Source organism: Asterias rubens, chromosome 16, assembly GCF_902459465.1.
Source record: "Asterias rubens chromosome 16, eAstRub1.3, whole genome shotgun sequence".
Classification (NCBI taxonomy): domain Eukaryota; kingdom Metazoa; phylum Echinodermata; class Asteroidea; order Forcipulatida; family Asteriidae; genus Asterias; species Asterias rubens.
The window spans coordinates 636,574-661,288 of record NC_047077.1 but is presented as its reverse complement, the minus strand read 5'-3'; the positions used below and the strand labels follow the sequence as shown (position 1 = coordinate 661,288).

At 41.3% G+C, this 24,715-nt stretch overlaps 1 protein-coding gene across 4 annotated transcripts; it reads left to right on the top strand.

The window, feature by feature from the left end:
* Nucleotides 1-125: 125 nt before the first annotated feature.
* Nucleotides 126-23,772, top strand: LOC117301018 (tumor protein D54-like). Of its 4 annotated transcripts, none has more exons than XM_033784897.1 (6): nt 126-337; nt 14,216-14,355; nt 15,245-15,393; nt 17,071-17,130; nt 20,249-20,411; nt 21,950-23,772. In XM_033784897.1, exons 1-6 carry the CDS (start codon nt 277-279, stop codon nt 22,085-22,087), a joined length of 711 nt encoding a protein of 236 aa, XP_033640788.1. In that variant the 5' UTR covers nt 126-276; the 3' UTR covers nt 22,088-23,772. The 4 variants fall into 4 exon arrangements, with proteins under 4 accessions (XP_033640788.1, XP_033640790.1, XP_033640789.1 ...); XM_033784898.1 differs by lacking the exon at nt 126-337 and adding an exon at nt 8,209-8,905; XM_033784900.1 differs by lacking the exon at nt 126-337 and adding an exon at nt 12,789-13,746.
* Nucleotides 23,773-24,715: the final 943 nt, after the last annotated feature.

Below are 24,715 nucleotides of genomic sequence, written 5' to 3'. Positions count from 1 at the left end.
TGAAAAGACGTATATAAAATCTAGTATTTATTGTTGTCTTTTTACTTAAAAAAAATAGTTCATTGGTGACGAAGGCTGAATTAAATCACGATCTACAGGTAAATAATTATAAAGTGATGAAAAGATAAACATCATATACACGTTAAATTATCTGAAATCATATTGGGACGTGAATGAAAAATTATAGAAATTCATGTGTGGACCTCTTTTCCAGGTGAATTTTCGCTAAATTGAACAAACTCCTCGGTTTTGAAAGGACACTTTGAAGCCAGAAAGATGGATAACAACGGCTTGCCTGCCCCAGCAGATCACATGTACTCGGATATTGCCACCACAGGTAGGTAAAATATAAACCCATCTGCTCTGCTCTGGCGACCATTCACTGTCACTCGGAATCAGATTCTGAGATTTCAGGACACGTCACGATATCAGACTCCCAATATCAGACTTAACTAAATTTCATGTTGTTAATGTTTATATTACCAGTTATGGTTTACCTTTCCAACAAACAATAAATAAATTATAAAGGGCAACCAAAGAATAACAACGGGAATTAATTGACAATAATTTATAAAGAAATTACTGACCAAGTGACAAAAAAGTCACCAATCACAGAGAAGTGAATAGACAGGAGTGACACTGCTGTACGAACGTGACCACTGACAGTGTCAGTGACACACAGAGTGGCAGTGATGTTGACAGACATCAGTCAAGTCCAGTTGTGATAAACAGAACCCGTTCAACATCTATATTATAAAAGTGCTTAAAAGTTAAATCGCATGGGCGCCGCCATTGTTGTTTGGCAAGTGGTGCCCGCACCCTGCTAAAATGATGCGTCCTGGATAAATTTCGGGGTACCCGTGGGTTGGGGCATGTGTTGTTTGTGACGTCACAGTCAAAGCGCGAGCGTGTATAACTTTGTGGTTGAGGGCAAGCGTCCTTTGTGATGTGACGAAGGCTGTAGGGGGTTATTAGAGCACATTGTGGGGACAGGGAGATGGAAGTGGCATGTAGTGTGGTACGTCTGTTGGAAGAGGGCGGGTGAACGGCAAAAATTGTAGGGAACATTAGTAAAGGGGCTGGAAAAATAATACGGAAAGAGGAAAATGAAAAAGGGACTAATGATGACATTGGACACAGGAAGAAAAAAAACTGGACAGAGAAAAATACACGAAACGGAGAACCACCTGACTGGCAGGACCCGCAGGGAACAAGAAAGTTATGGTACGGCAAAAAGTGCAGAGAACAATTCACGTGCGGGATGACGGGAAGGAGGCACGGGTTAGATTCCGGACGGGGAAAGGATGTAGGGGCACAAAGTGGTACGTCTGTGGAACGGGGGACAGGGAAACGGCAAAAATAGAAATGACGGGGAAAATGAACAGGGCTGAGGTAGGGATTGAACAAAATTAAAAGGGACTATCGTGATATGGGACATGGGACAGGAAAATATTAAACTGAGTGGGGGAAATCAAGCCCATTAAACGGGAAACAAAACGGGACCCGTGCAAAACTGGAAAATATGAGTTATGGGCAAACAGTGGCAAGCAAAGAACAATGCCAATGCAGGGGATCACGGGGACGGGAGAGGCACGGAGGCGTGGGTTAGATATGGGACGGGATCATAGGGTTATGGGGCACACGGTTGGACAGGGAGTTGGGGGGAAAAATGAACGAGGCTGGTGAGGGGGGGGGAGCAAAGGGGTTTGAAAACTATACAGAACAGAAAATAATAAACTGAACGGGAACAAAATAAACGAAACGGGATATAAACGGGACTGGGAAAGAGTCACTATCGGGATCCGCTGGAAACTGGAAAATATGGATGGGATCGACAATGCCGAAACGGAAAAAAGACGGACAAGTGTACGATTTCACAAAGCATTAAGATTCGTCTTAACTTAGGATGGGTTGTTTGCCACAGTGATTTGTATTGTGACCCTGCCCAGCCACTTTAGCCCTCCCCTGTACATAACGCTACACTTGCAGCATCTTTACGTAGAGCTTAGTCTAGGTTAGTTGCGATAACGTAACCCTCCTCCTGACGGCCGCTAGGCCGGAGGGTTTTGAGATTCTTTCGAGCGGCAAATGACAATCTGGTCCAACAAGTATAATTTTGACAGCTAGAATTTGTGTCATGATTTTGGAAAGTGGTAAAAATGGGGCAAATCTGGTGACTAGCTGTCAAAATTATACGTGTTGGACCAGATTGTCATTTGCCGCTCGAAAGAATCTCGTAACCCTCCGGCCTGGTGGCCGTCAGGAGGAGGGTTACGTTATCGCAACTACATCTAGATAATCTAGACAAGTTTTAAATGTTCAAAGTTTTAAAGTGGAGGTCAGAAATGATTGATAAACAGAAAAGTTTTTTTCCCATTTGTTTTCTAAAAAAGGTGGGCATGGTCACGATGTGTGGGGGCGGGAAGTTTTTGTTTGGACTTTGTAATGTTGTAATGTAAGGTAAATAAACAATTTGAAAACAATGTCTAAAAATGTTGTACAGAACACTTTATTTATTTGATTGGTCACGATAGTAATACTTAGTATAAATAGTTCTTTATTATTTATTTGTTTGGAATTGAAAATAAAGTGAATTGAATTATTCTAACTGTCCGACCCTATTGATTAATGTTAACTTGTACTCTGTTATGACCTCATCATAGCAATAATTGTTATCCTTGATCCTCCCGGCAATAGTAGACTGGAAGGAATACAAGGACAATATTATTAGTTATAAGTTAGCACGGATGCTAACTTATAGGCCATGGCCTATGTTTCCTCCAGTGGTCTTGGCCTCTGTTTCCCCCAGTGGTCTTGGCCTCTGTTGCCCCCAGTGGTCTTGGCCTCTGTTGCCCCCAGTGGTCTTGGCCTCTGTTGCCCCCAGTGGTCTTGGCCTCTGTTGCCCCCAGTGGTCTTGGCCTCTGTTGCCCCAGTGGTCTTGGCCTCTGTTGCCCCCAGTTGTCTTGGCCTCTGTTTCCCCCAGTGGTCTTGGCCTATGTTGCCTCCAGTGGTCTTGGCCTCTGTTTCCCCCAGTGGTCTTGGCCTCTGTTGCCCCAGTGGTCTTGGCCTCTGTTGCCCCCAGTGGTCTTGGCATCTGTTGCCCCCAGTGGTCTTGGCCTCTGTTGCCCCCAGTGGTCTTGGCCTCTGTTGCCCCCAGTGGTCTTGGCCTCTGTTGCCCCCAGTGGTCTTGGCCTCTGTTGCCCCCAGTGGTCTTGGCCTCTGTTGCCCCCAGTGGTCTTGGCCTCTGTTGCCCCCAGTGGTCTTGGCCTCTGTTGCCCCCAGTGGTCTTGGCCTCTGTTGCCCCCAGTTGTCTTGGCCTCTGTTTCCCCCAGTGGTCTTGGCCTATGTTGCCCCCAGTGGTCTTGGCCTCTGTTTCCCCCAGTGGTCTTGGCCTCTGTTGCCCCAGTGGTCTTGGCCTCTGTTGCCCCCAGTGGTCTTGGCCTCTGTTGCCCCAGTGGTCTTGGCCTCTGTTGCCCCCCAGTGGTCTTGGCCTCTGTTGCCCCCAGTGGTCTTGGCCTCTGTTGCCCCCAGTGGTCTTGGCCTCTGTTGCCCCCAGTGGTCTTGTCCTTCGTTGCCCCCAGTGGTCTTTGCCTCTGTTGCCCCAGTGGTCTTGGCCTCTGTTGCCCCAGTGGTCTTGGCCTCTGTTGCCCCACTGGTCTTTGCCTCTGTTGCCCCAGTGGTCTTTGCCTCTGTTGCCCCAGTGGTCTTGGCTTCTGTTGCCCCAGTGGTCTTGGCCTCTGTTGCCCCCCAGTGGTCTTGGCCTCTGTTGCCCCAGTGGTCTTGGCCTCTGTTGCCCCACTGGTCTTTGCCTCTGTTGCCCCAGTGGTCTTTGCCTCTGTTGCCCCAGTGGTCTTGGCCTCTGTTGCCCCAGTGGTCTTGGCCTCTGTTGCCCCCCAGTGGTCTTGGCCTCTGTTGCCCCCAGTGGTCTTGGCCTCTGTTGCCCCCAGTGGTCTTGGCCTCTGTTGCCCCCAGTGGTCTTGTCCTTCGTTGCCCCCAGTGGTCTTTGCCTCTGTTGCCCCAGTGGTCTTGGCCTCTGTTGCCCCAGTGGTCTTGGCCTCTGTTGCCCCACTGGTCTTTGCCTCTGTTGCCCCAGTGGTCTTTGCCTCTGTTGCCCCAGTGGTCTTGGCCTCTGTTGCCCCAGTGGTCTTGGCCTCTGTTGCCCCAGTGGTCTTTGCCTCTGTTGCCCCAGTGGTCTTGGCTTCTGTTGCCCCGAGTGGTCTTGGCCTCTGTTGTCCCCAGTGGTCTTGGCCTCTGTTGCCCCCAGTGGTCTTGGCCTCTGTTGCCCACAGTGGTCTTGGCTGCTGTTGCCCCCAGTGGTCTTGGCCTTGGGTGTCCCTTCAACATTTTCCAATAAACTTTAAGATGTATTGCCCTTTGCAAAATGAAATTGGCCTTGCCCTTTCCAAATTGAAATTCCCAGTTTATGAATGCTTTGACATTTTTAATCATTCAGTGTGTTTCGAAACTGCTCTATAGTTTTGAATAATTCTGGGGAGAACCCTGGACTTCATCAATCACAATAAACTGTTTTTATTTGAACACAAAAACAAAGAGGGTATTTATAAATCATGTCTTTATATGAAATCTAACATTTACATACAACATGAAACAAAGTCAAAAGTTTGAAGATTCTTTTTTTGTAACAAAAGATACACAGTGAGGTATTAATCATAATCAATTAATAATAATAAATAATAAGACTTGTAATGCGCACGTACATGTATCCACCCTGCTGGGTGTTCAAGGTGCAGTAAAAAACCAACAACAAACAAAACAAAACAAAGAAAAACAGACACAACAAAATTAGTCCTTGAAAACCTGTGACATAAGATAAGTTTTGAGAAGAGATTTGAATGTTGTGGTACAAAGGCAAGATTTAAGATTAAGTGGTAGAGAGTTTGAGATGCGTGGCGCAGCTGAAGAAAAAGACCCGTCTCCCCACAACTCAGGTGCACACTTGTTTCATGACCAGGGTTTTAACTCACACTCTGCTGCTGACAACACCAGAACTTGGTCCAGTGCATTAAAAAAGCATTGATCTTTTAAGGGTTGACCGTCCTTCCCCTGACACTCCAAGGCCTGTCCAGATTTACATGCATGGAGGCCCCAGGGGCCACTGCCCTACATCATGTTTGTTGCCCCTAGTCTTGGCCTTGGTGCCTGCCCCTTCAGATGTTTCCCATAAAGTTTAAGATTTTCCAATGGAAGTGCTGTTCGTGAAATGGAAATTGCCCTGCCCTCTCTAAAGTATGAAATTCCCTTTTCCCTTTTCTTTAGTGAGGTGTTTCTTCAGTAAATGTGGTTCTGTTTTTGTTTTATACATTGGTGAAGGTGCATTCTGTTTTTCTTATATAATTTATTTTTGATATTTGAGGTGTACTTTTTAAATATTTTACATAAAATGTAATTTTAAACTACTGTAATGACTCTGTAATTTTACCTTTGGATCATGAAGTTTGTAAATAAAATTCAAAATTTCTACCAAGATTAACTGCCACAAAATGTTCCACAAAATTTATTATTATAACCCCTCCTGATAACTCTTTCTGATCTTCACGCTAGGGGTAGGCTGGGTTAGGGTAAGGGTTACACATTGTACCGTATGTAGGTCTGGTCTAAGGTTGGGGTTAAAGGTTTAGGGTGAGGATACTACATTAGCAAGGGGTGTTGGCGAACTTGGAACAGAAGATACTGTAATGTACTTTTTAATACACATACAGGTGTCTTACAAGTTATTACCAAGATTACAGTGTAGTTTGCAATCACCACAATGTTCTACTGTAAAATAAGTCCTCAACACTGTGTTCTACAGAATAGACCTACTCCAATACTACGTACATGTGGAATTAGCCTGCTATTAATGGCTGTGCTCTCACAGTTTTTGTTTGTTTTCCAGTTACCATTTAATAATAATAATAGGCTTAAGAGAGAGCGCTCAATTTTGCCCTGACCCATTCAGTGTCGCTCATGGCACTCCAACATTATTGTAGCATTCATTTTGGTTTTAACCCTTACACCAATGGTGTTACTGTTATCACTGTATACTCGGGACTTTCCTGAGTCCTGTGGAAAAAAAGAGTAGGCATACATCACTCAGGTGGGATTCGAACTCATGATCTTTGCAAATCTAGAACAGTGTCTCACCAACAAGACCACCGAGGTTGCCCGGCGGTAGCGTAGAGTCAGTTCGAATCCTACATATTTACATGTAGCAGCGGGTACCGCTATGATTTATGTAGCTACCGGGTAATCTCTGTGGTTTAGTTCGTAAGACACTGCTCTAGAATTGCAAAGGTCGGAGTTTGAATCCCACTCAAATAATATGCCTGTGATTTTTTCACAGCACTCAGGAAAGTACTGAGCATACAGTGCTAACACACATTGGTGTACATGTACAACCGTGTTGTAACAAAAATTACTAAAATTATTGTTGCACTGTACCACACCGGATGGGCATCTCAAAGCGCTCAGTTTTATTCCTGCTAGGTAATACACAAACAAATGTATGTGAACTGTTTTGAAGTATTTTCTTTTAAAGGGCTTTTCGTAATATTGCTTATCCGAATTGAATTTTGTTAGACTTGAATCATTGAATGAAAGGCGTAAACACCTAGGCATTAAATTTTCCAAATCTCTGTTCACTTCTGATAATCATCGCCTCCTCAGTCTCCCCCCAGAACGTAAATCTAATTATTTGTCAGAGCATACTTTAAGAAACACCAGGCAACTAGAACACCTTCAGATAAAAACTCAAAGATACAAAAACTCGCCATTCCCCTCATATGCTCCAGATGCTTAACTCAATCAGTTAATGATAACAGCTCCATTTTATTTCTTTTGTGCTCCTGTTGTGTCCAAATCTCCCTTGCCTACAAAATGTTGCTGTTTTGTTTTAAACTCCCTTTTGTTTTGTTTCTATTTTGTGTCCACAAATCATCCCCCCCCCCCTGTCTATGGCTGTTTTCCCAATTCCTGTCTGTTTTTCTCTAGTAATATTTTTGATATTGTTGTTTTATCATGTAAACTTGTACATCTATTTTTGACCAAATGCCATTAGTCTATGACTTTTTATTTGGTCTTGTATTTTTATATGAAAATAAACCAATTTTGAATTGAATTGAATTGAATTTTCTTTGAATACATGTACATGTAGCACCTACATTGTATAAGCACTCATTGGTAATTATGGTTAATTACAAGGTGCTTTGCAGCCAATCTAACCAGGAACACCTTTCTTGATCTAGTTTAAACGGTGTCTCTATCACCTTTTCTTCCTTTCTCGATTACAAAACAAAATGCCCCCCAAGTTAGAGAAACAAATTACTCATTAACTCAATGCAAGCAGCTTTTACAATTAAGTAATGGCCAAAACCAATTAAGCCTATAGCAGTGTAAATGTTAGTTGGCACCTGCTTGACAACCACCTGTGAAAAATTAATTTTGAAAGGTGGTAGAATTTTTGAGACAAGTGCCGAAAATCTGGAGCGGTAATTGGGCTATTGGGTATTATTATAATGTCCCTGTAGAAACAAAAATAAGTACCATATGTTTCTAAATGAATACTAAGATACTGATGATGTAATTTTTGTATGCAGAAATAGTAACGGCTTTGTTTTCTGTCTAAAGGCCGGTTTATAGTGGGTTGCGCGATGGTCACGCGACGGAAATCTTGCACGCAATCCTAAGACTGAAGCCTAAAAACTGGTCTTTTTATGATCGCGCGTCTAGATTTCCGACGCCCGACCATCGCGCGACCGACTATAACTCGGCCTTTACACCTGTTACTGTTAGTTTTGTTCTGTATTTTTAATATCTGTCTGTTTTTTGTTTACAAGTCTTTCTGTTCATAGACTGGGGGACAAAAGCTGTGCTTCTCCCCGGACCTAGATGTTGCATTTTGTTTATATTTTTACCTTTTAATCTCTTTTATACAATAATTTTGACCATATTACTCTTTCTAATACACTATTTGGAACATCGAATAAACGCATGTATGTAATGTCAATCTGGGATGGGCTCTCCAGATGGTGGTTCCAGTATACTGCAAATCTTCATACATGATGTGTATGTTGTACTCAAGACATTGTTCTAGACTACGTACATTGTATACTGTCAGAGACTAGACTGTGTACATGTGCAATGTATGTGTGGAGTACGTGCACCACTGTGTATCAGGTGTATACCGAGCCTGCACACTGAGTTCAATGCATACGTTATTGAGCCTGCCCTGTGTTCCTAACATGACACTACGTGACCACTACAATATTTCAAGGATTAAACATGCGATGATGTAGAGAGGAAGTGCATCTTCCTATTGGGGAAACTGCCCACATTGTACAGTTAGACATCACCCATATTGTGTTAGTGCCATGCCCACAGTCTCAGAAACATAGTACAGTGTAAACCAGTCCGACTCGACTGTAGTAGAGAGTAGGCCATTTTGTCACCACTCGCTTTGAATAATTAATGTACGTAGCACCCGTGATATTGGCATCATTTTCATTTCCCGAGGAAATGTTCGTGTTCACTATCGTTTGGGCAAACACCATGCTGTATGTATCTTGGCAGTGTGTGAGGCACACAGTCCCAATTTGACATGCATACAGTACTTCACCATTGCTATTTCCGTGGATAATTGACTATTGGAAAGATCACGATGCTACACATTTCCTAAGGATGACATTCGTGTTTCTTTGAGATGAGTTTTCAATGACCGTACTACGGACTGGAGGTTGCATCATTGACTCTGAGTCAGATTTGAACTCTCTATAGACTCTAGAGACAGGGAATTGATTTCTCTCGTCTGTTGATTACCATTTGTTGACGTTGGGGTTGGAATGGAAGATGGCGCTAGTACTTATGGAATCTGATCCACCAGAAAGCTGTCTGTACGATGCACTGGTTGGTAAGTAAACCATTGCTAAATGGTTTCATGCCATTGGATGTACAAATGTAGTGCTGTTCACATGGCAAACATGCTATTAATGCATTTCTGTTTGAAGGTATCATGTAGGTCATTACTGGGAATGACCTCATCCAAGAAAACATAATTGTCATTTTTGTATACTACATGTATTATAGAACTCTGAGTTTTCACAGCCATTATTATTTAGACTTGTAATCAGGACGCACAAAGTACACCACTTTAAAGGCCTTGAAGTCTTTGAATATTTGAGTGAGAAATAACCTTGTTCCCCCAAATTACATTACCCGAGAGGGAGCTGTTTCCCACAATGTTTTACATAATCAACAGCTCTCCATTGCTTGTCAGTCTAGTAAGTTTTTATGTTGAAACAATTATTTGAGTAATTACCAATAGTGTCCAGTGCCTTTAACTCGGATGGGTTTGACATGTTTGATGTTGTCTTTGAAGAAAGTACACTAATACATATGTACTGTATTTTTTGCTGTTTTCTCAACAAGTGGGACTGTACTCTGCTGAAACTTTCTGTGTACGTGTCAGTGAACGATTTCCCTTGTATAATGAATAGCTCAGAGCAAAATGCTACGCAAAATGTGTCAGTTGCTAATCAAAAATCATCATTTGCTACTCAATGTTAGCAACCAGTGTGCACAAAATCTGTTAAGCTGAAATATTTCGCTATGGAAATTTAAATTGTGGGATGAAATTATTCCCTGCTGACTTAAAAATAAACCCAAATGAGTACTGGACGCAAGTGTAGGTCAAGTACTTCGGTAATACATGTACCCTGAAGAAAAATGTTGTAATTTTTATCCAAAACTTTGTTGTACCATCCTGTGAAATTGTTGTACCATCCTGTGAAATTGTTTTGTCCCCTCTTGTTGAGAAAACCCGTCCGAGTTAAAGGCACTGGAGACTATTGGTCATTTTACTCAAATAATTGTAACCCTGTTGACATGGCTGATTAGAAATTAATAAAACATTTGAAATGAATCTGAGAAATGAGTCATAATGCATTCTGAGTCATTTCCAGATTACTGAGGGTTGGTGTTCGTTAATGAATACTGTGGTCTGCTATGCGGTTGGTACCCACTCTCCACTGTCACCTCGCTAAACCATAGAGAAAGGACTAAACGTTGACATTGTCAACAAGTTGACTGTTGTCTGCTGAAACTTTCTCAGGTGACTTACATGGTATCATTCTCTTCACTACGTTGACAAAAAAAACAATTTGTACATGACTGTACATGACCTTTAGCCTAAAGGGAAGGTCTATACATACGTTTGGTAACTACTCCCAAAATGAATGACAATAAAAACTGATTTGTTTGGGTTTTTACCCATGTACATGTATATTTTATACACCGATGTGTGTTAAATGTGGTTTTTATAGGGTTTTTCACACCCGAAGTGCATACTCAAAGCGCTTCCAACATTAATACCCTGGTCACTGCGCCTGTTCATTCCTTAAACCATCTCAGCTCCCTAGGGAGTATACAGCCTGTGCAACACATGTACTACTCTGCTAAATCAATCACAAGAACCATCTCTGCCCTCACAGGTACCCATTTACCCGTGGGTGGAGAGAAGCAATTATAGTCAAGCGTCTTGCTCAGGGACGCAAGTGACACGACCGGGACTCGAACCCACACTCTGCTGACGAGAAACACTGGTGCCTGAGCTCTGTGTTCTAATCCGCTCAGCCACTACACCCCACTTTGGCGTTGCAGGCTTGTATGCTTCGTTTTTGATAGGGCAAGGGCACCAAGGCATTTTCTCCTTGGTAAGGGCACCCTATGATGAAGTTGTGAATTTCTGTTGGAGCATTTCAAGGGCAACAAGGGGCATGGAGGCGATCGCATTTTTTGCTTCCGTGTGAAGCATCAGGCCTGCATTGTTTATCAAACACTGTAAATTTCTACCGGAGCATTTTAAGGGCACCAAGGTAATGACCAAGGGGCATGGAGGCAATCGCATTCTTTGCCTCCGTGAAGTATCAGACCTGCATTGTTTACCAAACACCTGAATCCCCACGACCAGACGGCGGCCATGACCCTAGAGTTCTCCTATACTTAACACTTCAGTCGTTAGTCTCACAGTGTTAATCATTACACTTTATTGATTGAAAAAATATTAGCAACACATGTATTGGAGGTTGAATGGGGGCTGGCTATTAAACAATAGGCTAGGATTCTGAATAGAATATATTAATGTCTATTGATTTTAGTGGGAAGAGCTGTGGCTTGTCAAATTAAAAAAATAAGTTCTTTCGTACGTGGGATTAAACAAGATCAGTCTGTGGTTATTTTTTCCAAATGTCCAAGGTACTTTGTTTCAAATGGTCTAATGCTACATTAAGCCAAACTCGACATGGAACATTGTTACTCTGTTCAGTGTTTGGAAGAGATTGAAGTAAACAATGTAGCTTGCTATTGTTTTTCACTTTTTATCTGTTCAGTCACAAAAGTAATGAATGTCTGTATTATGCGCGTGGAAACAAAATATTCCCAACAAAAACTAAGTACTGTTGTTAGGCCCGTTAAAATACATTTTGAACAAAACAAAATCTTTAAATTGGATGGCCAACTCAGATTCATGAATTGGCAATATGGCTGGTGATGTGGCAGAAACTGATTCAACTCAGTTTGTAGCGTGGATGTGATTGTCTGAACAGTCGTGCCAGAAATTCAAAGATTTGTCTCGTCTAAATCTGATGCGTTTCGAGGTTTAGTTACACATAACTGTGCGTATTGAGTGTATAGTCTCCAAAATTATAAACACAAATGTAGCATGAAGTTATGTGCGTACAAACTTAACTGCGGTACAGTGTAATACAAATATGCTAGCATGAAGTCTTAACATGAAACCACTTAAGCTAATTAGAAACCATCACAATTGGATTGATCATGTTTGATTGCTTTCCGGCAACCTGGACGTCAGTTTTCAACGAAGGGAAAAAACACATTGACAGCTCAACTGGGACTCCACTCTTGGAGATCGTGGAAGTGAAATAAAAACATTAGCGGAGTAATTGGATCCTCCATACAATTCTTGGGCGTATGATTGAACGTGTACACTGACTGCCTGCTGTATCAACGGCTGTTTCATAACTCAAGTTCAGAGCCTCATTAGATGTGAAGTTTGAGAATGAAACGGCAGTTGGGTGCGCAACAACTTGAGCGTGTACATTGTTACTGATCGTACAACCAGTTGGACACTGGCATCCCTGCTTTATCAACGGCTATTTCATCTACTCTTCAAGTTCAGAGCCTCATTTGATGTGAAAATGAAACAGCAGTTGGGTGCCAACAACCACAGATGTGAGGAGTACATTATTTGCAACAGCCATGACATGTGTGCATCAAACAAAACATTTGTAAACACTTTATTGTGTACATTCAACTTGAGCCGAACACTCCAATAGGACATGCACACACTGCTAGTGGCAAAGTCCTTTTCTTGATCAAAGTTCACTCCTAGTTTGTTGAAGTGTCCTTCAGTTGGAAGAATTAACACACCCCCATAAGTACATACTGTAGTACCCCCTGTCTGTGGGCAGCTTATCGCAATGCCTTGTACAAGCGATTAAAAAGCATTGTATGTGCATTATACCCAGTTCAAATAGCGCCCGCTGTTATATAATGCAAATTCATTCCTGGAAGTTTTTGAAGTCAAGTCCTTGATACATGTACCAGGGTGTACTGCTCGAGTTGTGTTCCGACTCACACAATAAAACCTCATAACAAAACCATTCCAACAAACAATTTGTTGTGCTCTAATAAACTTGCTGGATTCCATTCCATACATTGATGAGGTATCTTTGTGGTGGTGCAAGTACACACACCCGTTGTACAGGAACTTAGGAATGCAGACCTGTTGGTAGTTTCAGACTCGTACTGTAAACGGAATTTATTGACTGGACTCATTTCTGGAGCTTGCTCCATCATTGCTAGAGGATATCACATCATTCGGAGATCCTTTCTGAATTGGAATCTTGTATGACAAGAAGTCAAGTTTGAACTTTATATACCGGTACAGTATAATGCAGAGTTTTCAGGGATAATACATTGTACCTTGGAGGATTGACTGTACTTAGGGCTTGATGTTGATAATACGTACACGTACTCTAACATCTCTTAAAAACCACTACAAGTGCAACATTGTAAACTTCATTTTTGCGTACTGTTTCACTGGTCAGCTTTTTTGAAAGTTAAAAGCTCTTGCTTTGTGTTTGGATGTGGTTTACACGTAACTGTATGAAACTTTTGAAAACCTCACCATTTTGAATGTAAACAAGGGTAACAGTAAAACAAGCATAGAATCATACATTACTTTGGAAGTCTTATTTGACTACAAGATCAACAGTGTGAAACATTTGTGTGTTTATGAGAGTTTACGTCTGATCACAAAAAGATTGAAAAACAGCACTGTGTGAACTGTAAAAACCACTGAGCTCTCTATCTTAGGGGAGTCATTCTAAAGATTTTTGAAGCAGATCCAACATTCTGCAACCATCATGACCTTGATGCGTCGCAACAACAACAAAAAGTCGGCGAACTCGCCCGCGAATGGCAAGTCCAAGACAACTTCATCACCAAACAGCGGTCCGCCCGAATCGAAGGAGCAGCCACGTTACATCGACGAGTCGGTGCAGAAGTTCTTCACGGTAGAGGAAGGGTATGGATCGAGCGATGATTGTGAGTTGACGGAGGATTACAAGTCGCCATTAGCGGGAGCTCCAAGTTACCATTCGTATCTGAGTATTGTACCAGATGATGACGAGGATTATATCCCAGATGAAGGCAGTGGTTACTCTGAACCAGGTGGAAAATATAGATAATTATTATTAATTATTCTGGGTTTATTTATAGCGCACTTTATCACACCCCTGGTTGGGCATTAAAGTGGTCAGTATTTTTTTCCTACGTTTTTGAAGTATGGTTTACAATTACATGTACAATGTGCTGCGTCGCAGTTTGCTGCCGAACAGACTAGGCGAGCCCCCTTCTTTTGACGATGAGTGGAGTGATTTTTTTGTGTGCATTACATATACACAACACTTTTCTCATCTTTCAACTCCGGTTTGAATCATCTGGGGTTACTATGTGGATTGGGTTTTCAGTCCCTTTTTGACTCAAGTGTTTTCCCTTGAACAATTCTCTGGGGTTTTCCTGCCACTGACAACCATGTAAAACCAAAACGTCCTTCCTTGTCTTCACAACCAGAATCGATAAATAAAATGAAGCGCTAATGTCTCACGGTCACAACTTCTTTGTTTTTTTCATTGTACAGAAGAGCCCCTTTCCTCGCCAGACTCTACGCCATTGTATGATAACACACCAGCCAGCACACCAAGCGACTTACCCAGCCCGGGGGTAGAGGTTGAACAGGATGAAGAAGAGAGGGAACGACTCCGCGCTGAGCTGGCTGAGGTAACAAGTAAATGCAGGAATAAAAGACTGGCCACAGCCGTCGATTTCAACAAACTCTTCCTAACTTAGGATTAATCTTTTGACTTAGGATGAGTTAAGTTCCGTATCGAAAGGCATAGGACACATTGAAACCATCCCAAGTTAAGACGGGTTACTCATCCTATCTCGAGATAGGATTATTACTAGCCTTTCGTGAAAACGGCTGCAGGTTCTTAAACGGCCGTTTAAAACCGGCAGGGTCGTGGCCGCGAGATAAAGGCCCAAAGCCAATTGGTGAAAAGCAAAAATAAATAACAATTATCGACAATCTGTGACAATCTGTTTCTTTAGCAAATTTTCAAAATTTACAACCTTGATGGCACTAAACACATTCGGTATTTACTCAAAGTATGTATTTAGCATAAAAACTTCTTGGGATCGAGCAACGGAGAGCTGTTAAAGCCCTGGACACTACTGGCAATTGTCAAAGACTAGTATTTTCACTTGGTGTACATGTACATTGTACATTCATAAAATAACAAACCTGTGAAACTTTGAGCTCAATTGGTCATCGAAGTTGCAAGAGAATAATGGAAGAAAACCACCCTCGTTGCACAAGTTTCAGATGCTTGTTTCCGAGACCTCAAAACCAAATTCTCAGGTCTCAAAATCAAATTCAAGTATTTTAGTGAGAAATTACTTCTTTCTACAAACTACGTTACTTCAGAGGGAGCTGTTTCTCAAACTGTTTTACACTATCAACAGCTCTCCATTACTCGCTACCAAGTAAGGTGCTAACAATTATTTTGAGTAATACCAATAGTGTCCATGCCTTTAAAGGGATGCGACTAGTCAATGTTTCTTTGTTCCGCCCCAAATTTTTATTAATTTCTGACTCTTTTGTTTTCAGATTGAGAGTGACATCCTAACCTTGAGGCAAACGCTGCGAGCCAAGGAAGGCCATGCCAAAGAAATCAAACGGAAGCTTGGCGTTACACCCATGAACCAAATGAAAGAAGAACTCAAACACAGCTGGCAGAATTTCCAACAGTCCAATGCGTAAGTTTACTAAGGTTCTATACCCCTCCCTTAATATTTATGCATGAGTACGTCACAATTCTAAAACAAGGCCATAGGTGCAGCCACTGCAAGTATTTTCGGACGTGTGCCTATGGCCTCATTTTGGGTATGAATTATGACATCATGCATGAATATTAAGAGAGGCGTATTGCCAGGGCCCAAGTTCATAGCGCTGCTTAACCTTAAGCAAATTTGTGTGCTTACTGTAGCAGAAAAATTTGCTTTGCTTAGGTGTAAGCGTATTTCACGGATTAGCAAGAAAATTAGGTGGCCAGCCTGTGCATTTACCATGTTCACCTTAGATTTGCATGGTGACATTATTAGTTTACGTGCTCTAAGCACTGGAAGGTGTATTTCGTGTGCTTGAATGGTTAGCATGAAAAATAATCTCGCACAGTAACATGAGTAAGCGCGAAATCAGCCGTTAAGCAGCTCTATGAAATTCAGCCCTTGACATTTAAAAGGTGTTTGGGTGTGTATGGGTTTGTGTGTTAACAATCCTGCATGTATACATGCTTTTTATTTTGTACACTTTTTTATAGCTACAAAATTGTATTAGTAATAGCGGCTTCTTACATGTATTGGGCACTCATGGCACTCCAACATTATTATCCCGGGTCACTTGGCCATTTATGTCATTGCTTGAAAACCATTTTGGCTCCCTTGGGAGTCTAAAGCATGTGCTGCCAAATATGTAGTGCACTAAGCTAAATAAATCACAAGAACCATCTCTGCCCTCAAAGGTACCCATTTACCCGTGGTGAAGAGAAGCAATTACAGTCAAGTGTCTTGCTTAAGGACACAAGTGTCATGATTGAGATTCGAACCCACACTCTGATGACTGAACCACCAAAACTTTAGTTTGATGCATTGAACTGCTCGGCCACGACATGCCACTGCTACGACTATCAGTGCGTTTATGGTTGTACTCGCACACTGTAGACTGTGCAATTAAAGGCAGTGGACACTATTGGTAATTACTCAAAATAATTATTAGCATAAAACCTCACTTGGTAACGACTAATGGGGAGAGGTTGGTAGTATAAAACATTGTGAGAAACGGCTCCCTCTGAAGTGGAGTAGTTTTCGAGCACTAAGCAATTTTTCACGAATTTGATTTCGAGACCTCAAGTTTAGAATTTAGATCCCGAAATCAAGCATCTGAAAGCACACAACTTCGTTTGACAAAGGTGTTTTTTCCTTTCATTAATATCTCGCAACTTTGACGACATTTTCACAGGTTTGTTATTTTATGCATATGTTGAGATACACCAACTGTGAAGACTAGTCTTTGACAATTACCAATAGTGTCCACTGTCTTTAAAGTTGCACGGCCCCATTGTCGCAGAGATATAAAAAAATTAAAAAATCTGAAATTTATTTAGAACGATTTTCTTGAAAAAGTATTAAAATTTGTCTGTAACATGCAGAAGTGTTTGTACGGGCCGATGAAATTTTCAGAAATTTTATCTGGACAATTTTTAAAACATTAAAAGCTCACGCATACCATGTACATGTGTACAAACAACTTGTACGTATGAAAAGTTGCTTGAACATATAAATGCTTATGAACCTGAGATAGTGTAAGGATCTGTACAATAATTACACATGATTCACACACCATAACAATTGACGACAACTACATGTACTGTACAGATATGTCAACACAAGTACAAAACTAGCAGAATGGAATGATAAAGTTGTTACATCAGAAACGTAAGTAGTATGCATGCATTCATCCATTTTCATGATGCGCACCGCACTAACCACATGCGCCTACCCTGTCCAACATACGCAAAGGAATTGACTTCAAAAATGGCGGAAATGGTACAGTAGTTGCGTATTGTGCGGAGGTGCTTTCAGCGTCATGTGACGGTACCGACAACGCATTAACAAATATAACAGCATGATACCTCGTATTCCATTGGAAAATTCCACAGTTACCATGGTTATACAAATACAGTGAATTTTACATTTTAAACCGGCAATTGGAAAAAAAGGTAGTATACCTGAGCTCTACGCTTAAAGGCAGTAGACACTATTATGTGCCAATGTTTTTTTGCTTTCATTACTATCTCGCAACCAATTGAGCTAAAATTTTCACAGGTTTGTTAATTTAAAATAATATTAATAATAAGACTTGTAATGCGCATGTATCCACCCTGCTGGGTGTTCAAGTTTTATGCATATATGGATGTTGAGATAAACCAAGTGAGAAGACTAGTCTTTGACAATTACCAATAGTGTCCAGTGTCTTTAACCCCCTTGAGACCAAAGTGGCCGCAATTGGCTTGGTACCAAAATGCCATAGTAGTTGCAAACAGCTGCAAGATTTGACTTACAAAATATGTACATGTACTTCCTCTTAAATACCAGAGTGGGAGCAAGAGGTCAAAGAAAAGGTCATGGACCGAATCGACACTGTCCAATGTGTTCCATGTTACAAAGAATATACCGGTACACAATTCTACAGGCTTGGAATTACACAGAGAATATACCGGTACACAATTCTACAGGCTTGGAATTACACAGAGAATATACCGGTACACAATTCTACAGGCTTGGAATTACACAGAGAATATACCGGTACACAATTCTACAGGCTTGGAATTACACAGAGAATATACCGGTACACAATTCTACAGGCTTGGAATTACACATAGGCCATGGAACTTGTCCCCTGAACTTTTGTGACTTTTTTTTCGCAATGTTGGGGTGTATGGTAATGATTATACAAAAATGAACAGTCTCTTGATGGGTTGACATCGGTTATTCTGAGATGTTAAATTTGCATCGGGGATAAAGATTTTACCCATACATCGATGTGTGTTTACTCAGTATATTAGGGTGGGATTCGAACCCACGACCCTTGTAATTCTAGAGCAGTGTCTTACCAACTAGACTACCAAGGTTGCCCGGTAGCTAGAGACAGTTCGACTCCAGCTCTGAACATGTTGAATGGCCTCGTCTGTGCGTAACTCTGGAATTATCAACATAACAATCCAACAAAAGTAAACCTGTCACCACCAAAAGTCATTGTTTCAGAAAAAACTTATCATGTAGTGTAATTACTAATGTTTTGTTTATGTTGTTTTGTTACAGTTTGTTTTCTGTGTTGTTCATTTCCATTAGTCGTTAGATTGATGTTTTAAACGCTTCAGTTCAACTAACCAAAAGCTTGCCTTGCCTATTTGTTGTGTACAAAACAATTTACCAAAAACTCATGTCTCATGTATGTTAGTATTTCAAATTTCACAGAGTAAATTGGGTGCATTGTGTTTTAACATTTCACCACGTACATGTACAGTAAATGTCTTCAAAGCGCTTTGGGCCCAATTTCATTGCTCTGCTTACTACTGATTTCTGCGCTTAAGATCACCATTCTCTGCTTCTTTCGTGCAAGTGCCAAATTTCTGCGCTAGCTGTGTAAACCAAGAATGCTTACATACAATGTACATGTAGTAATTGCACAAAAGCAAAAATTCCCTGCTAACCTGTGACATAAGCGCAAAAGTCCCTGCTTCCGTAAGCGCAAATTTTTTGCCTATAGTAAGCAGAGCCATGAAATGGACCCTTCCCATGAAATATGCTAATTACATTCACACATGCGTACAGACCCTGTTGGTTGGCAAACGCCATAGAGTTGTGCACTAAGCAGACACGCAATCGCATCTGCGTCACGCACCTATTAGCCGTGTACAAAACAGCGCGATGTTCCCCCATTTTGCCAACCAAAGCGTTGGTGCGCACGCGCTATGTGCAATTAACATATTTCATGGGAAGGGTCTATTGGGCCCTGGTTGGCTTTAGGCCGCATCATTGCAAAAAGCATCATATCTCCATTGTGTGATAACATTGTACCATGCTCAGAGAGTCTACATCCAAATAGTGTCCTAATATTTATAACCCTATAGACCCCATGCATGTGACGTCACAGGCTCAAAAAGGCCCTCACTGGGGTCAAATGCCGCCCTCACTGGGGTCAAAACGCGCCCTAACTTGGGTCAAAGGAGGCGAACGATTGGACTATATCTGTTCTTTGTGCGTGCAAACGTGTGCGTCAGTGGAGCGTTTTGCATATGCAAGGGTTCTATTCGTTCTCAAAATTAAACATTGTCCTGTCGGTGCAAAAATGTTGCATCTCCCAATATACATTAGCCCTTATATTATGCACAAGGTTGACTTTGTCAAAATGTTGTATCTTGCTTAAAACCTGGATATTACGTACCGTACACACAAAACAAATATGCACCCATAATGCACCAAGATACGTTTTTGCATGGAGCATTTTTGTGTGTGATAGAAATTGTGCTGTGATGATGTCATCTTTCTAAATTCAATAATCACCCAAACTCATAAAGTGTATTTCAATGTAATTTGTATGGCTTTTGACTGGCACTCCGTAACAAAGAGATACATGAATGGACAAAATAGGGGGAGCATCAACATAGGGCTAGATAGCTCAGTTGGTAGAGAGTACAGCGTGTGCTGCCAAATATGTAGCGCTCCAAGCTACATCAATCCCAAAAACCATCTCCTGCTCTCACAGGTACACACTTACCCCTGGGTGAAGAGAAGTATTTACATTTGAGTATCATGCTCTAGGAAAACAAGTGTCATGACCAGGACTCGAACCCACACTCCAATGACTTAACCAACTGAACTTGAAATCGATACTCTTTAACCACTCGGGCAATGACACCCTATGTACATATAGGACTCTAATAGCTCGGTTGGTAGAGCGCCGGTAGGATAAACCGGAGGTCGTTGGTTCAAATCACACTCTAGTCAATTTGTCTTTGCTCAACCCCCAAATCAATTGAATGTAATACAGGTACAGCAAGACGAAGAGTGGGCTAGCCACAGCGGGTCAGAAGACCACGTCAGCGTTCAACACCTTCGGCACGGCCGTCTCCAAGAAGCTTGGCGACATGAGAGATTCAAACACCTTCAAGTCTTTTGAGGAGAAGATGTCATCGGCATCAACCACCATTAAGGTATGAGTTTATAATCACAGTGTGAAGCCTGTTACATGTACGTTCATAATGGGTGGGTTCGATTAGCTTCCCTGGGTCGACCCTGCGGATGAGCCCCTTACAAAAGCTAATCGAACGATCACTCACCCTCTCGTGGTGACGTCATGCACCTTGGGCCAGTCCGAAGTGACCCACTCCACAAGCAGGGCACTTGGGGCTAATGCAGGTGAGCCCCTGGAATGATGTCAAAGCTATTGGAACGTACATGGGGCAGACCGGGGTCGACCCAGGGAAGCTAATTGAACGCACCCTGAAACAATAATGTCAGGCCTTGAATTACATGTAATCTAAGGCACCCACAGCAATTGCCAGGGCGCCATGTGCTTTTGCTTTAGTGCCATGAACAAAGTTCCTTCAATAAACCTCCAATAAAAGAAGCTATTTACAAGTACAATCAATGAAAGGTAGCCTGAACATGTGACGTCACACTTCAAAGGTCATGAATTACGCCAGAAACCTGCTTACGGATGAACCTTTGACCTCACATTCATTTCACATGGAGACTCGCAGTCGAATCCTACACACATCACAAAACATTACATGCATGTACAGTGCATGTACAATGTACAAACATGCCTCTGAATGCAGACGACTGAAAGTGCAGCTGACAAACATCACCTCGGACCAATCAAAACACAGATATGGACACTGCACAATTTTTCAATGAAAACATTGTATTCAATAAAATCATTGGGCCTGTTAATGCAAGACCAGTGCCAGTCTTTATCCTTGCAGATAAAGACAGGGGACCAATCTTAAATAAGGGCAGTCATGTTGGCTCAGTGGTTTGTGTCCCTGCCTTTCACCTCTATGGACCGAGGTTCGATGCCCGGACCAGAGTCTTGCGTGTGGATTAGCTTTTCAGTCCCTTCCTGACTTGTGTGGGGTTTTCCTATATGAGTTTTCCTCCCGCATCTAAACCTGAAAGTTCTTCATTGTTTTTTTTTACGGAAACAGTTGGTGTGATGTTTCCATTTTAAAGGCAGTGGACACTTTTGGTAATTACTCAAAATAGTTATTCATAAAACCTTACTTGGTAATGAGTAACGGGGAAAGGTTTATAGTATAAAACATTGTGAGAAACAGCTCCCTCTGAAGTGACATAGTTTTCCAGAAAGAAGTACATGTAATTTTTGAGACCTCAGATTTAGAATTTTAGGTCTCGAAATCAAGCATCTAAAAGCCACAACTTTGTGTCAAGGGTGTTTTTTTCTTTCATTATTATCGTGCAACTTCGATGACCAATTGAGCTCAAATTTTCACAGGTTTGTTATTTTATGCATATGTTGAGATACACCAAGTGAGAAGACTGGTCTGTGACAATTACCAATAGTGTCCACTGTCTTTAAAGGAACATTAAAGAATTGGTTTTTGTTAACAACACAGTTGCTGGCAGTGTAAGCACTTTGTGTAATCACCATGTCTCTAATGCTTTGCCAACTTTGTAATTCAGATTCAGAAAGGTTACTAATGTCCAACTTTCTGACATTTCTCACCAGACAAAGGTCGTCGGAGGAAAGACACAAGAGTCCAGTTTTGAGGAAGTACTCCAGAGCACGGCAAGCGCTGAGCAAGAGAATGACTCAAACGTTAACATAGCACTCATCCCAGAAGACCAAGAAAAGATTCCATTGTAGATTTCATTTTCTCTTCATTTAGCTGTTTGTTTGTTCTTTCTTTTCTTTTGAGCTGGCTGTATCTGTATCGTTCTCCTCCTGGCCCTTCATCCCACCTTCCTCTCTTTTCTTACTCCAGCTTCTCTATTTGTCTCATCGGGTCATCCCACTTCACTGATTACCATTTTTCATCTCCAACTTTGTGTCTCATTTCCTCCTTTTTTTCATCCTTTAAAGGGTCTGTACATGTATATGTTTGGTTATGAATCTGAAAATTAATGTTAATATATAACCTTACGTGGTAAGAAGTATAATGCCTTTTGAGAAACATTTCACTTCAAAGTATTAAAAAAATATTTGATTTTTATCCCCTAAAATTTGAATATAAGAAAGCGTTACCGGTATCGCTTTTGAGATTATTGTATACCTATGAGGGATTATTCTTCCTGCATGGATATATTCACTCCGGATTTTCGGCGATATCTCAACCACATTTAGGATTGAAATAGTCAAAGGGTTCCAAAAACCCAAATGTGTACAGACCCTTTAAAATATTATTTTGTCCTTTTTTTCAGCTCATATTTGACTCCATTACTTTCTTGTTTCTTCTATTGTCTTCATCTGCTTCTGTTCTCATCTCATACTATTCTCTCTATTTAACACTTTCCCTACTGCTGTAGATAAGATCAGTTGACTGGGTCCTATGGAGCTCAACAACCATGGATGATTTTTGGGGAACTCAAATCCACGGAACTGGAAAACTCAACTGACTTGACTTCAGTCATTATCTTCTGCTCTTCCCATCATCTCCATTTGTCTTGCATTGCCTCCTCTTTCTTGATCATCCTCATTTATTTCATGTTCTTCATCTTAACACTCATCAGCCATTACGGGAAAGCTCCCTTTAAGAATTTCAGAGTTATTCGAAAGCTCAGAAAGTATACATCCTTTTCACAGCACCCTAAAGCCTGGTTTATACTTCTTGTGAATGCAAACGCAAAGCGAATTTGACCTCCCATCTCTGTTTTCGCAGCAAATTTTTCGCAAAAGTTGAGCACAGCTCAACTGTTGCGAATTATTCAATGCGAATTTGTGACGTCAACATTTGCATCCGCCTTCGCAGGAAGTATGAACCGGGCTTTATTTTGTATGTAATCCAACTCATCCATCTCCTGCCACCTGCTCTTACCTGAATTTTGTTAACTTTTTATTTACACCAAAGCAACCTTGGGGCCAGGCATGCGATGTTCTTAGCTGTGCTTGTCAATTTACACATAATGCTTTTAGATTTTGATGGATTTGTGAAGGTTTGTTGCCCAAGGGATTCAATTTTTGTTTGGTTCCTTTCCCTATTTCATGTATTTCTTCTGATGAGTTAGCCTGTATACATGTATATGTACAGTCATCTCGATATATACATGAAATGACGCGTTGATGGGCTTGGATGGTGTCTGCTTACAACAGTAAATTTATAAAGTTGTCTTTTCTTGTGACGGATTTAAGAAGAGTACCACAGAAACAGTATATATATTTTAATAAAGTGAAGAAGTTTATGAAATTGGCCATCTATCCCCTCTATGAAAATATGTATGAATTTATAAGAAGAAAATAATGTACTTGTTGATGTACATTATATAATAGATGTTAAATTTGCATTGGGGATAAAGAGTATTAATTTTGGTTTCTACCCATACACCTATGTGTGTTAGCACTGTATACTCAGTACTTTCCCCCGAGTCCTGTGAAAAAAATATCACAGGCATATTACTCATGTGGGATTCCTAACACACATCGGTGTATGGGTAGAAGAAGAAAAAAAATTAATATGGATGTACATTGTTCTATAAAGTTATGTCTGTGATGTTTGAAGCATTTATAACAAGCAAAACAAAAACAGAAACTCCTGTTTACTTATGTTTATTCTAGCCAGTAATGTGCACAAATAAATATAAGAAAAAAAAGGTTAAAAACAAAAGTAAAGTTTACAAGCTTAGTTTGCTTCTGGACTCTAGTATGGTTCATCAATGTTGAAAAGCCCATGGTCCGTTATTAAAGTAGGGCCGAGGGGGGCTGCGGGGCTCTCGCCCGGCTGCAGTGGGGGCCCGGCACGGGGCCCTGACTTGGTGGAAAGACGGTGTTCTGGGTGCACGGCAAATGCCTTGATTAGCTTTCTAATGCACAACCCAAGTCACCTTTCATGTTCACCAACGATGTACTTTGGTTTTGCCATTACGGAAGCCAGAGCAGTATTCGATTGCGAAAACCTGAATCATTATGCCGCCACCACGCCTCGACTCAATCTCACCGCAACCATTTACGACTTGTCCACACGTCTATTGGCCTCTAAGTGCGACGGGAGTACAATAGGGCTGCATATAACAATAATAATAGTTGTGCACATTATAGTAAGGCCTCCATTTTTTCACCTTGCCCCACCAGATTTGTCCTGAATAGAATACTGCATCAGAAAATGTTTACTATAATTGCCTCGAATGCCAAGCCTTGAGAACATTCTAAAAGTTTGTTTTTGGAAAAATTTACTGAATAATTAGTACAATAAAACTTCACAACTCTTTATGTGTACAGATGTATGCTAGCATTAAATGCAGTCTGTTGTTTACTTGTGTACATGTTTACTGTAATTCTGAA

Bases quoted from the DNA above. Each gene is read 5' to 3' on its own strand.
- LOC117301018 (XM_033784900.1), top strand. From the start codon at position 13,440: ATGACCTTGATGCGTCGCAACAACAACAAAAAGTCGGCGAACTCGCCC. The intron at 14,356-15,244 runs GTAACAAGTAAA...TTTTGTTTTCAG, and splicing joins TCCGCGCTGAGCTGGCTGAG to ATTGAGAGTGACATCCTAAC. The intron at 15,394-17,070 runs GTAAGTTTACTA...TGTACTGTACAG, and splicing joins AATTTCCAACAGTCCAATGC to ATATGTCAACACAAGTACAA.